General features: G+C 36.2%; 1 protein-coding gene across 1 annotated transcript in view; it reads right to left on the bottom strand.

The window, feature by feature from the left end:
- OCA2 (OCA2 melanosomal transmembrane protein) overlaps positions 1–13614 on the bottom strand; it is a gene marked incomplete at its 3' end in the record, with an annotated part of 172849 nt that overhangs the window by 69510 nt on the left and 89725 nt on the right. The window contains exons 9-13 of the mRNA XM_029283403.1: positions 12941–13012; positions 11643–11708; positions 9663–9719; positions 8879–9003; positions 1879–2017 (exon numbers count right to left, since the gene is read on the bottom strand). Coding sequence (XP_029139236.1) covers positions 1879–2017; positions 8879–9003; positions 9663–9719; positions 11643–11708; positions 12941–13012 — 459 coding nt within the window. The remainder of the gene's footprint in view (positions 1–1878; positions 2018–8878; positions 9004–9662; positions 9720–11642; positions 11709–12940; positions 13013–13614) is intronic.

The raw sequence follows: 13614 nt of genomic DNA, 5'->3' as shown, positions 1-13614 counted from the left end.
TGCAATGTCCCATGGTCACATAATTCCTATTTATATGCTTCTCAACTGGCTTCTGAGAAGCAGAATTAATAGAGAACACAGAAATAAAATCACAAATCACACACGATGCCTCAATAAACGATGGCAATTATTCACTTAGGGACCAAAGTGAAAGGCAGGTCATAGATCCATTACAGACATGTGATATTTCACTTTATGAGTACAGTACCAAGCAACCAAGTTGCCAGTCCCAACTGTGGTCAGTAAATGAGAACTATCTGTACAGTATTGCCTAAAAGGGCTGCATGTGCATCAAAACATATTCAGGATTGGTGCTTTAAATCTGGGTGAATATATGAATAGTACTTCTTTAAAATATATCTGCATCTGAATATGCATCACTATTTTAATGAGTCATATTAATGACATGCTACTTTAATGAGTTCAAATTTGTGCAGGTCTGAAAAAAGATGTGGTTGCTTTAAAGAGATACTGTGCTTGCATGCTCATATATTCTGCAACATCTCTTATGAATCATTTTCACATATTAAAGCCTAAAGCCAAAAGACAGTGGTTTATTTCATTTTCACACTGTAGTGTCTTCTTTCAAATTTCCTTTACAAATGTGCAGATATACAGTATGTCTGAAGTCTGTAAGACAGAAAAATTTCCTATTCTGTATGAAGTTATCTGTGACATATGCCAATGCTAAGATAATTATCTTACAAAACATTTTACAGTAGATTACATTCTGAGATCATTGACTATGGAACATAAACTATTTAACACTACTGATCCTACCCACTGTCCCCACAATATCAGTCTGAGCTGAGATGGATTAAACTACAATTATGTAAATTAGTCACAGCAATGTTAACACTTTTTCAAATTATAAAAGATAGGTTTCTTAAAAACGTACCAGTAATTGAAAGTTTAAATGCTTAATGCAGAAAAAGGAAATAAATGTATTATTATCAGGCAATTAGAAATGTGTTATTTCATGTCTTGTACAAGATAAAAACAAAGGATTTTTACTGAACTTGGTACATGGTCCCACCCTTGGTACTTGGTCCCACCCTCTGGAACGAACTACCCCCAGAGATCCGGGTGATCCCGGATCTCCCTTCCTTCCGCCGCGCCCTTAAGACATGGCTATTTCAACTAGCTCCTGACCGGATTCCCCATTAAAAATCGCCCCAAAATTTATATTAAAATTTTATTGTTTCCGGTTAGATTATAAAGGAAAATTAATACAAAATTACTATCATTTTTGGTATTTTTTGTATTTGTTTTTATCAGGCTGTTAGCCGCCCTGAGTCCGCAAGGAGAAGGGCGGGGTAAAAATCCAATAAATAAATAAATAAAATAAAGTAAATATTATTTTTAACAGGGTTTTTATGCTTTTACCTGTAACTACCCAGAGTCACTCTTGAGAGTGAGATAAACAGTTCTTAAATTTAATAAACTAGACAGACAGGCAGGCAGGCAGGCAGATAATCTTATGAAGGTAATAAACCTCCATATCAGTGGTGCAATGCCATATAACACAATTCCAAGGTGCATCAACTCAGAAATAAATTCTATTGATTCTTTGCCACTTAATCCCAAGAATGTGGATATAAACCTGAAGGTTTGATAATAAGTTAGTTACTACATATTAATGATGAGAAATAATTTAAACTTTAAGATTTGGGGAGTTTTTTTCTCTAATTTAAGTTATTCCTTGAAGAAACATTCTGAGGGGGAAAAGGTGAATGTTTGGTTATATGCAACAGAGTCAGAATGGATATGATTATTTTTCAACACAGTGGAATGAATGATTCAATAATATACAGCAGCATCTATACATAGGGATTTGTTGTTGTTGTTTTAATTAACACAGCGGAGAGCAATACATACCATCTTCCTTAGTTCCTGATTTGAAACAATAATCACATTTGGAGGATCCCCAATAGCTGTAGCAGCCCCTCCAATATTTGTGAAGATAACTTCAGCAATCAGGACATGCCTGGGATCGAGATTGAGCACCTCACATAACCTGCAATTGCACCAAGAAAATACCAGATAATATTTCTCTTAAAACATAACAACAAAACAGAATCTATTAAGAGCACCTGAACTATCATACAAAAATTAAGAGTAAACTAGATAGCAAAAGATATCATCTGTATAGCTTGAGTTTAATGTTAAATATTAACATAGTTTTCCCTTTAATTTTTGCTCCAATAAAATTAAAGTGCAATATGGAATATATGTGATACATCTTCCATTAATTATCCTTAAAGATCTCAACCTTCCAATTCAAAAACAGAAGAAATAATAGTTTTTGTGTCAGGTTTTTTAACTGAAATGCAAGGGCTTCCTGACAACTTCTGTAAAATATAAGGCATAATGCTGATGACAGAGGTTGGAGTCCAGCAGTGTTGAGATAGCTACAGGTTGTACATCCCTACTTTATAGTTTGAGATTGGAGAAGAACAAATTAAAATGGATGGCACAGAGTATCTTAAAAAAATAAGAATGTCTATGTATATCTGGAGCTGAACAAATTATTTTGCAAAAATATGCAACATCCATAAAACCAATTCTGATGAGTAAATTTTCCTATTAAATGATGTTACAGGATTCTTTTCTGGATTCAGATTTATTTCCAATTTTTCAAAAAGTTTTATATGAAAAACCAATGTTGAGTAGCAGTGTGATAGAAACATGAGCAAGAATGGGGTCTTTTTTCTTAAACAGAGCTGTGGCTCTTTTCTTTTCAAAAGTGAGTTTGCCATAAAACCTAACAAGGAAATAAGATCATATTTTGTGCATCATTGGTAAAACCCTATTGTCAGGGAATCAGGAGAATTTGCTACTAAGCCTCATCACCATGGTAATAAGAGCTTACAAAATAATTTTAAAATTGGAGTAAAGAAGCCTGGGGAAGACAATAACAATGACTGGATGGTTAACAAACCATGTAAGAGAAGAAATATATAATTTATTTTAAAACTCTGTTGTTGTTTTTTTAAAAAAGTATTACTATATGTGAGATCCCCACCATAATATGAAAACTTTTATTCATTCATTCATTCAATATGTCCTCCTCATTCTATTTGACAAGACACTCAAGTAGATAAAAAATATTTGAATCTAGAAATTAGTGTGTTTAATATTGTTTCCAATTAAATCAACATTTCAGAGCCTTATCAGAAAAAAAATCACCATACAATGCTAGTTTTATCACTTCCACAGAGTAAAAGATAAGAGTTCTGCCAACTTGGTAAGAGGAGATAAGTTAATTCATAGTTAAACCACTATTGTATCAAGCAGATTTGACTGTTTAATCTTCTGTTCTCACACACAGCAGGTGAGGGAAAGGCATCTCTACAACAGAAGTAGACAAAACTTGTGAGTATGATGCCCATAATTCCTTAACATGTTGGACTATGACTGATGCTGACTGAAGTAAAAAAAAAACACAGAAGGAAGGAATGGGGAAATACATGTAGAAAAAGAACTGTATGAAGTAGAGTGCAGGGAGCCATGTTTGGAGTTGACATGCAGATAAAAAAGGACAGTCAATTCTTTTTTTCAATGACTGACTTTATCTCACCATTGTGTTCTAATCTAGACTATGTTTAATTTTGGAAGTGATCTGGATTCAGAGACAAAAAACTCTCCAAAGCAAGGAAACACAGAAAAGTGAGGGGTGGACCTATTTATCTACAGAAGCATCTGCCTGCCTGCCTGCCTGCCTGCCTGCCTGCCTGCCTATCTATCTATCTATCTATCTATCTATCTATCTATCTATCTATCTATCTATCTATCTATCTATCTATCTATCTATCTATCTATCTATCTATCTATCTATCTATCTACCTACCTACCTACCTACCTACCTACCTACCTACCTATCTATCTATCTAAGCATCCCAAGTGTGATATTAGGCCATTGAAACTGGATTGGGAAAGTAAAATTGGAGAATACCAGCAGTGTAAGATTGTTTATTTATAATCTTAGCAGAAATCTGATCAAATTCAAGAATGGTTTTCTTATATACAACATATTACCCAACAAAGCACACTTAGATTTTGTTTCTTTGAGAAAAAGAGAAACTGTTTAAAAAGGTAATCCAAATGATCCAATAGATATTAGTGATAGTTGCAGATGTCTAAAGTATAGTATGAAAATATGTAAGCAGAAATTAATGGCTGGGGTGAAAAAGAGAGAGAAAGGAAGACCACTAAAATACTTTGTACTATAATAGTCTTTCTTTATCCTTTTGTTTGCAATCATATTTTCATATCAGGCTTTGCTCTAGTGTAAAGTTTATATTATGCAATTGATTATCGTATCCAACTCTAGGGGCGGTGCTCATTCCTGTTTCTTGGCTAAGGGAGTCAACATTGTCTAAAGACATTTTCCGTGGTCATGTGGCCAGCATGACTATACACCAAAGACATATGGAACACTGTTACTTTCCCACCAAAATAGTACCTATTAATGTACTCACATTTGCATGTTTTCAAACTGCTAGGAGGACAGGAGCTGGGGTAGGAATGGGAGTTCACCCCATTGCACAGCACTCAAGTCTTGAACCTGGACTGACAGCTTTTCAGCTGACAAGCTCAGGATCTTTAACCACTGAGAGGTAGACTAAAATCAACTTCAAGATTGCTGAAGTATTTAAAAAAAAACTTCATAAACCTATAAAATAGCTCAGTATGATTGCCAACTGCAATTTTGGCAAAACTTGGCTTGCTGGTTCTCTTCCTTCTTTTATTATTCAGTTTTCATTTACTCCAGAAGAAAGATATCAATATGATTTAAAGCATTGTTGTCTCTCAGTACAATATCTTGTTTCACTGGTCCTGAGAGAATCACAAGTGACTTTTGTGAAACAATGGTTTTTATATTGCCACTCATACACTTTTATAGTGCTGATCCACTTGGAAATAATTTTATTCTGCTAAGTACTTAGCTAATATTTTGTGCCAATCACAGATTATTTTTTCCATGAAAAGACCTTTCATAACATCACATTTCAGAGGTCCCATTTCAGACAATTTTGGCGAAATCAAGACAATAGCACCACTTCAGCATGGCACACAGATCTATTAATGTGATCATAACCTTGGTTGGCTGAATTAGAAGAAAATTCTCTCTCTTTTTAATTAGTTGATAAGCCTTCAGTAATGTGCTTTATAGCTAACTCAGTGTAGGGAATCTAATTTCAGGAGCAATTATTTTATGCAGACAGATTTTAAACTGTTTATTGGTTTTAGCTTTTGCTTAAGTATTGACCAAGTATTACTGTGATTTCTGAAAGTTTGATTTTTTTATAATAAAGCAAAAAAATAAATAATACTTCAGAAACAGCTGTACATCTTCATCTACCTCAGAATGCTGGTTTATTAATTGCTAAAGGAAGGAAAAACTAGGGTGTGATTATGGAATAGGGCATGTCAGACTTCATGCAATTTAAAAAAACCCTTACTTTCACTACAGGTTCCACTTCTATTTTTATAGTATGCTATTTTACTTCTCCCCTTCATGGATTACTGCCTTGTCGTGGCGAAGGGGCTTGCGTAATTCAATGAAGCTATGAGCTATGCCATGCAGGGCCACCCAAGATGGACAGGTCATAGCAGAGAGTTCTGACAAAATGTGATCCACTGGAGAAGGAAATGGCAAACCACTCCAGTATCTTTGCCATGAAAACCCCATGGACAGTACTAAAAGGCAAAAAGATATGATGCTGGAAGATGAGCTCCTCAGGTCAGAAGGTGTCCAATATGCTACTGGGGAAGAGCAGAGGGCTAGTACTAGTAGCGCCAGAAAGAATGAAGCGACTGGGCCAAAGCCGAAAGGACGCTCAGCTGTGGATATATCTGGTGGTGTAAGGAAAGTCCGATGCTGCAAAGATTTTTTCTCCATAGGAACCTGGAATGTAAGATCCATGAATCAAGGCAAGCTAGACGTAGTCAAACAAGAGATGGCAAGACTGAACATCGACGTCTTAGGAATCAGCGAACTAAAATGGACAGGAATGGGTGAATTTAACTCAGATGACCATCAGGTATACTACTGCGGGCAAGAATCCCTCAGAAGAAATGGAGTAGCCTTCATAGTCAATAAAAGAATAGGAAAAGCAATACTGGGATACAATCCCCAAAATGACAGAATGATCTCAATTCGAATCCAAGGCAAACCATTCAATATCACAGTAGTCCAAGTCTATGCCCCAACCACTGGTGCTGAAGAGGATGAAATTGACTGGTTCTATGAAGCCCTACAGCACCTTATAGAATTAACATCAAAAAATGATGTCCTTATCATCATGGGGGATTGGAATGCTAAAGTAGGAAGCCAAAAGATAATCGGAATAACAGGCAAGTTTGGCCTTGGAGTACAAAATGAAGCAGGGCACAGGCTGATAGAATTTTGTCAAGAGAATATGATGGTCATAACAAACACTCTTTTCCAACAACCCAAGAGACAGCTCTACACATGGACATCACCAGACAGTCAACACAAAAATCAGATTGACTATGTGCTCTGCAGCCAAAGATGGAGAAGCTCTATACAGTCAGTAAAAACAAGACCAGGAGCTGACTGTGGCTCAGATCACGAGCTTCTCGTTGCAAAATTTAGGCTTAAATTGAAGAAAGTAGGGAAAAGCACTAGGCCACTCAGGTATGAAGTAAATCATATTCCTGATGAATATACAGTAGAGGTAACAAATAGATTTAAGGAATTAGATTTGATAGACAGAGTGCCTGAAGAACTATGGACGGTGGTTCGCAACATTGTACAAGAGGTAGCAACTAAAACCATCCCAAAGAAAAAGAAATGCAAGAAAGCAAAATGGCTGTCTGAGGAAGCTTTGCAAATAGCTGAGGAAAGAAGGGAAGCGAAAGGTAAAGGAGAAAGAAAAAGATACACCCAATTGAATGCAGAATTCCAGAGAATAGCCAGAAGAGATAAGAATACCCTCTTAAATGAATAGTGCAAAGAAATAGAAGAAAACAACAGAATAGGGAGGACCAGAGATCTCTTCAAGAAAATTGGAGATATGAAGGGAACGTTTCATGCAAAGATGGGCATGATAAAGGACCAAAATGGCAGGGACCTAACAGAGGCAGAAGAGATTAAGAAGAGGTGGCAAAACTACACAGAAGAACTATACAAGAATGAGCTTAACGTCCCAGATAACCACGATGGGGTGGTCACTGACCTCGAGCCAGACATCCTAGAATGTGAAGTGAAATGGGCCTTAGGAAATCTGAGCAACAACAAAGCTAGTGGAGGTGACAGTATTCCAGCTGAGCTATTCAAAATCTTAAAAGACGAGGCAGTAAAAGTGCTACTCTCAATTTGCCAACAAATTTGGAAAACTCAACAGTGGCCACAGGATTGGAAAAGGTCAGTTTACATTCCAATTCCAAAGAAAGGCAATGCCAAAGAATGTTCAAACTATCACACCATTTCACTTAATTCACATGCAAGTAAAGTTATGCTTCAAATCCTACAAGCTAGACTCCAGCAGTATATGGATCGAGAACTTCCAGAAGTACAGACAGGATTTTGAAGAGGCAGAGGAACTAGAGATCAAATTGCCAACATACACTGGATCATGGAGAAAGCTAGGGAGTTCCAGAAAAACATCTACTTCTGCTTCATTGACTATGCTAAACCTTTGATTATGTGGATCACAACAAACTGTGGCAAGTTCTTAAAGAAATGGGAGTACCAGACCATCTTATTTGTATCCTGAGAAACTTATATGTGGGTCAAGAAGCAACAGTGAGAACTGGCCACGGAAACACTGATTGGTTCAAAATTGGGAAAGAAGTCTGGCAAGGCTGTACACTGTCGCCCTGCCTATTTAACTTATATGCAGAGCACATCATGAGAAAGGCAGGGTTAGATGAATCAAAAGTTGGAATTAAGATTGCCGAGAGAAATATCAACAACTTAAGATATGCAGATGATACCACTCTAATGGCAGAAAGTGAAGAGGAACTAAAGAGTCTCTTGATGCAGGTGAAGAAAGAGAGTGCAAAAGTTGGCTTGAATCTCAACATTAAGAAAACCAAAATCATGGCATCCGGCCCTCTCAATTCCTGGCAAATAGATGGGGAAGAAATGGAGGTAGTGACAGATTTTATTTTCCTGGGCTCCAAGATCACCTCAGATGGGGACTGCAGCCAAAAAATTAAAAGACGCTTGCTCCTGGGGAGGAAAGCTATAGCAAATCTAGACAGCATACTAAAAAGCAGAGACATCACCCTGCCAACAAAAATGTGTTTAGTCAAGGCCATGGTTTTCCCAGTTGCAATGTATGGATGTGAAAGCTGGACCATAAGAAAGGCTGAGCGCCAAAGAATTGAGGCCTTTGAACTATGGTGCTGGAGAAGACTCCTGCGAGTCCCTTGGACTGCAAGGCATTCAAACCGGTCAGTCCTAGAAGAGATCAACCCCAACTGCTCTTTAGAAGGCCAGATCCTGAAGTTGAAACTCAAATACTTTGGCCACCTAATGAGAAGGAAGGACTCACTGGAGAAGGGCCTAATGTTGGGAAAGATTGAGGGCAATAGAAGAAGGGGACAACAGAGAATGAGGTGACTGGATGGAGTCACTGAAGCAGTAGGCATGAACTTAAATGGACTCCAGAAGATGGTAGAGGACAGGAAGATCTGGAGGAACGTTGTCCATGGGGTCGCGATGGGTCGGACACGACTTCACAATTAACAACAACAACAACAACATTTTACTTCTATTTATATGTGCTTCATACCTATACGACTATTAGAACTATTTAATTCCTTGTCCAAAGTGAAAAATATAAAATATTAAGGCAATCAAATAGATAATGTACTGCAATACATATGACAATTTGAAAAATACCTTATAGTTACTGGAGTAAAGAGGAGCACTGTAGTAACATTGTCCAGAAATGCTGATAGAATTGCAGCAAAAAAACAGAGAATGATAATCATGGCCCACACCTTACCTCGAGAAAGTCTATAAGCCTAATAAAAAGACGCAAAAAAAAATTAGTAAAATAGATAAAGGTGATCAACGACATAATGCAAATTTCAACAGATCAGCTTTTCTTGTCATGACAAATATTAGGGATTCTGTTGATCTCAAGAGAAGATTTTAAGTTCTAGATAAATATTTTATATATTTAAATGCTTGTGACTGTTTAATATATTGTAACCTTCAGTTGGGCAAAATACTGCATCAAAGGACAAGATGTTTTCAACAAGAATACCTCAAATGGGCCAACGTACAGAATTCTGGGTCCCATTACTCCCAAGGGAATGAAATTTGGGGAATATTTAGTGACACTGTGTGGCTGCTGTTCAACACTATCTGATGCTGACATCACCTGATGGATGAAGCTACTCTGTCAATCTTATTGAAGTTAAGTGGCATGGAAGTTCTATTAACTGCAATAGAGATTAAGTATGTGTCCTAAATCTTTGTCAGGTCTTCTAAAATAGTACCTCTAAATTTCATCTAATTGACTAAGATCTTTACAAAAGAAAGCTAGCATTTTTGCAAAGGCAGTCAGCATTACTTAGAGCAGAATTGAAGCAATTGAATCAAGAATGAATCAAATACACTTTTCAGTGTAATATACATACAAAGTATTTGTAAATACTTACCATTAAAACAGACTCACCTTTACTGCACAGTAATCAAAAAATCCAGTTTCAGAGAAGATAGCAACCAAAAGCATCTAGAAAGACAGAAATCTTTTAAAAGAGATGTGCTGCTATGTTTGAATTTGTTTTACATAGGTAAATGTGACTCTTGGAGAATCTTTCACATGAAATTGAAAATGTCATTTTCCTTTAGTGAACTAATGTCATTAAATGAATTCCAGAACAGATTTTCAGTGCAAATTCTTTTTCAGCATTGAAAATAATTGTTTGGGGGATTTTTTTTTACAGTGGATAGGAACAATCATCCACTTTAGTAAAAGATCTTGAAACGGAATGAATGAATGAATGAATGAATGAATGAATGAATGAATGAATGAATGAATGAATGAATGAGGCAAGTAGATATTCCTAAATCTTTCTTCTGAAAGTATTTCATTTTTGGATAAACCCCAAATTGATACACGTTTGAATTATTCCCATGCAAGTTAAAAAGAAAATTGCTAGCCATTGGGAGGCAGAAGCTGCAACTTTGGGATTGTTGCTATATCCTTACATTTTGGTAGTACTCTAAGAGTGACTTTTATTTCCTTAGTATTTCAAGACGTCTGTGTAGCCAATTATGAGTGCCTTTGGCCTTTGCCTTACCCAAATGACTACACTACTGAACATTTTCAGAAAAACAGGATATAGGAAGAGGACTCACTTAGTAAATATTTCTATAAATGTAGACATATGTACATTTGAGTGTGTCTGACTCCCACTTTATCTAGCCCTCCCGGGTGAAAATTCTGTAGATTCTCTGTTTTATATTCTCAGAGGGGACTGCTATGGAACTAAATTATATCCAACTGTGTTTTATACAGAAAAAGTATAGCCATTTATTAATTTTCCCTTTAGTTAATGGAGAGATTTTCCAAATCAGATTTATTTGTTTATGCATAATAATTAACCACGAGGCCAAAGTCAAGAAATGTAAAAGCTATAAGCATGTAAAGCAAGATCTTGTACTCAGCATGCATTCTCATCTACCGTATATTGTGAAAGAATGAAGATTGCTCTTTTTCAACAACTAGCTCAAAAAAGGCCATCCTTGAACTGATGCAAATTCAGTAAAGTTCTAGTTGTAAATGGAATGGCTTGTTGACTAGGAGATGATGTAGAAATAGTCTATCTCTGTAAAACCATGTGCTCTTGCAATTAGAGGTAGTTAGCAATATCTTTATTGACAGCAGGATTCAGAATAACAAGGAGTGTAGGAACAGATTTTCTGACTGGACCTGACATCCAATTTGCTCAACAAGCCCTGGGACAGCTAGACTTATTGTGGTAAAATTACAGGGAAGATATAAAAAAGTGTACTAGGCAACATATTTCTTTTGGTCCCTTTTTCTGAACCCCGAGTTCTTTCTTTCTTTGCTGATGAAGGAAAGTTTTTGTATATATATCTTATCTTACCCAAGTGCTCCTTTTGCTATAGTTTTTATAATGACAAACTTTATTCAATGCTGAGTTTTCTCCCAGCCCCAAAACTTCTTGGACTTTTTTAGAGAGGGAAACCAAAGCCATGTGCTTAGAAGTTAAGCTCTTGAGAAGAGCAGTCACTTGTTCTTTCCCATTCAGATTCAGGAAGAGGGTTGGGAAAAGACAGCATTTCTTCACCTTAAGACGAGGTGGTAACAGTTTAACTACTTGCCCCAGGTAAGACATTTTCTCTCAGGGAGATAACTATACTCACAAACCCTGGAAAAGGTGACCCTCAAAAAGCCTGACAGGATTGGAGATCCCAAAATAGGGACTGGCAGGCTTGTGGTACAAGCTTGTGATCAGTTCCCTGCCATGTTTGGGATGTACTCAGTCTTAACATTTTAAGCCAAAACAGTTTAAAAAGGAGCTAATGCTGAAACTCTTCCTGCAGTGATAGTAACCTGCAGGGATTATATATAGTATTTTTTTAAAAGAGTCAGTTCTTCTAAGGTGTCATAAAAATGTTAAATTACCATTCCAAACAATAGTGCTAGAGTTTCGTAATCAATCCATGCCACTACTTTGATCAGGCTCGGCTTCTGCAATTAAAGAGTATAATAATCACTGGATCACACTGATCTTTTTATCTACATTGAGTCTTGGAAATTCAAACTCTAGTTTATAAAACAATTTCTTAAAGAAAATGACTCAATATTTTTGTTAGGAACCCAGATTGGAAACCTCTTTGTATTGGTAAAGGTAAAATGGAATGAGGTTTGTTTATAACAATATTGATCACAAATTAAAAGAAATGAAAAGAAATGAAAATTGTATAAGCACATGCCTTAGTTTTACTGACAAAAATACTAGTAGCATTTGAACGAAATAGAGAGAGAGAAACAGATGAAAAAAATTAAAACAATAAGGGCTAAAAGACAATTTTTTAAAGTAGTGTTTTTCAAAATATCTGGAGTGATGGACTACTAAATGAACATCTAGATAATATGTGGATCATATAAGAAAAGAAATATTTTTCAGTCTGAAAAATTTGGGTTTTTGTTTTTGGCAATTATAATAATGTGATAATAGCATTGTTGTGTACTTTCCCAACCCATCCATTTTTAAAGACTCTTGAAATTCAATTTTGAACCAACTTCTCAAAGGTTACTTTGATCAACCAGTTTTTAACCAGTGATCCACTTTTGGAAACAAACTGAGTGACAATGAACATGGGGAATTGGGGGCTGCAGCTCTGCCCTAGTCAGCCAGTTGGCTGCCAATTGTGCCTGGCAGCCAAATGGAACCTATGATAGACAACTTGTACATTTCCAGGGACCACCAGAGGCTCCCAGGCAACCTTAGCAACAGACTTTACTGTTTTGTTTGCTGAGCCTTATCAGCAGATTTGCTGTGAAGAAAGGAGAGCTGAACTAATGCTATGTGCACAGAGAACATGGGAATGAAGCAGAGTTAAGGCTAAGGGTAAAGCAACTGAGCCCTAAAAATCAGCAAATTTCTATTCCGATACCATCATTAATATTTGTGACCTACATCTTCAAACTAGAGGAGATTTCTTCTGAATTTTCCTTCTGCATTTTGAAATTGATTCTGCCTTTTCCCACTATACATATAAAATTATTTCCATGGTTCTTATCTTGGTTGACACATTTTCTTACATATGTTTTTGCAGTGCTGTGGCCCTACTAAACTGGGAGTTTAAGTACAGATATCTTCTTTAGGCAAAGACACAAACTTCATGGCACAGCAAAGTTAAACCAGAATCTGTAGCCAAGAGTTCTGAATAATACAGATAGGAGCGCTTACTACTTACATCACCAATTGTAGCTAAGGCAGCTAAGGCAGCCAAAGATCCCAACATTGCAGCTAATGTCCTGTGGACAATCTGTAGCAAAAGTAATGGACAATTCTGTAATAGAGCCCTTTACAAAATTAAAATTCAGTTGTTAAAACATTATATCTCCCACAGGCTTTCTCCAATAGGTCTTCAGTGTGATACAAAGACCTCACAATCACACAGCAGATTGTTTAGAGACACAGTTACTGTGTATAGAATGACTCCTGGCTTAACTATATAGGTAAATCAGGCCATTAAGTCTCAATACATCCTTCTTTTTCTGAGTTTACAGGAAAATGCATGATTTAACCATGCACATTCAGGTTTGAATCAGATTTCAGTTGCTCATTGCAACAGCCAGATAGTCTTTGCATAAATATTTCTACTAAGAAAACAAATTTTTCATTGAATTTTCATATAAATTTTTTTATAAAAAATTTAAAATAAAGGAGCAAAGTAGAATACCTCAATAAATATCTCAGTGATGGCTTGCTTAATGCATCCATTAGATTTGGCCTACAAATTGAATTGGTGTTCTACCATTAAAAGGAGTAATTCCATTAAACAAAATGCAACAACAAAACATTTTATATAATTGAAAGAATTCTGTTATCATTGAACTATGTTCATATGAAAGGTGGGATATAAAT

Source organism: Protobothrops mucrosquamatus, unplaced genomic scaffold, assembly GCF_001527695.2.
Source record: "Protobothrops mucrosquamatus isolate PMUCROS unplaced genomic scaffold, P.Mucros_1.0 scaffold77, whole genome shotgun sequence".
NCBI classification, from domain to species: Eukaryota; Metazoa; Chordata; class Lepidosauria; order Squamata; family Viperidae; genus Protobothrops; species Protobothrops mucrosquamatus.
Note: the sequence above shows the minus strand (reverse complement) of the source record. Positions and strands in the feature narration are given on the sequence as shown.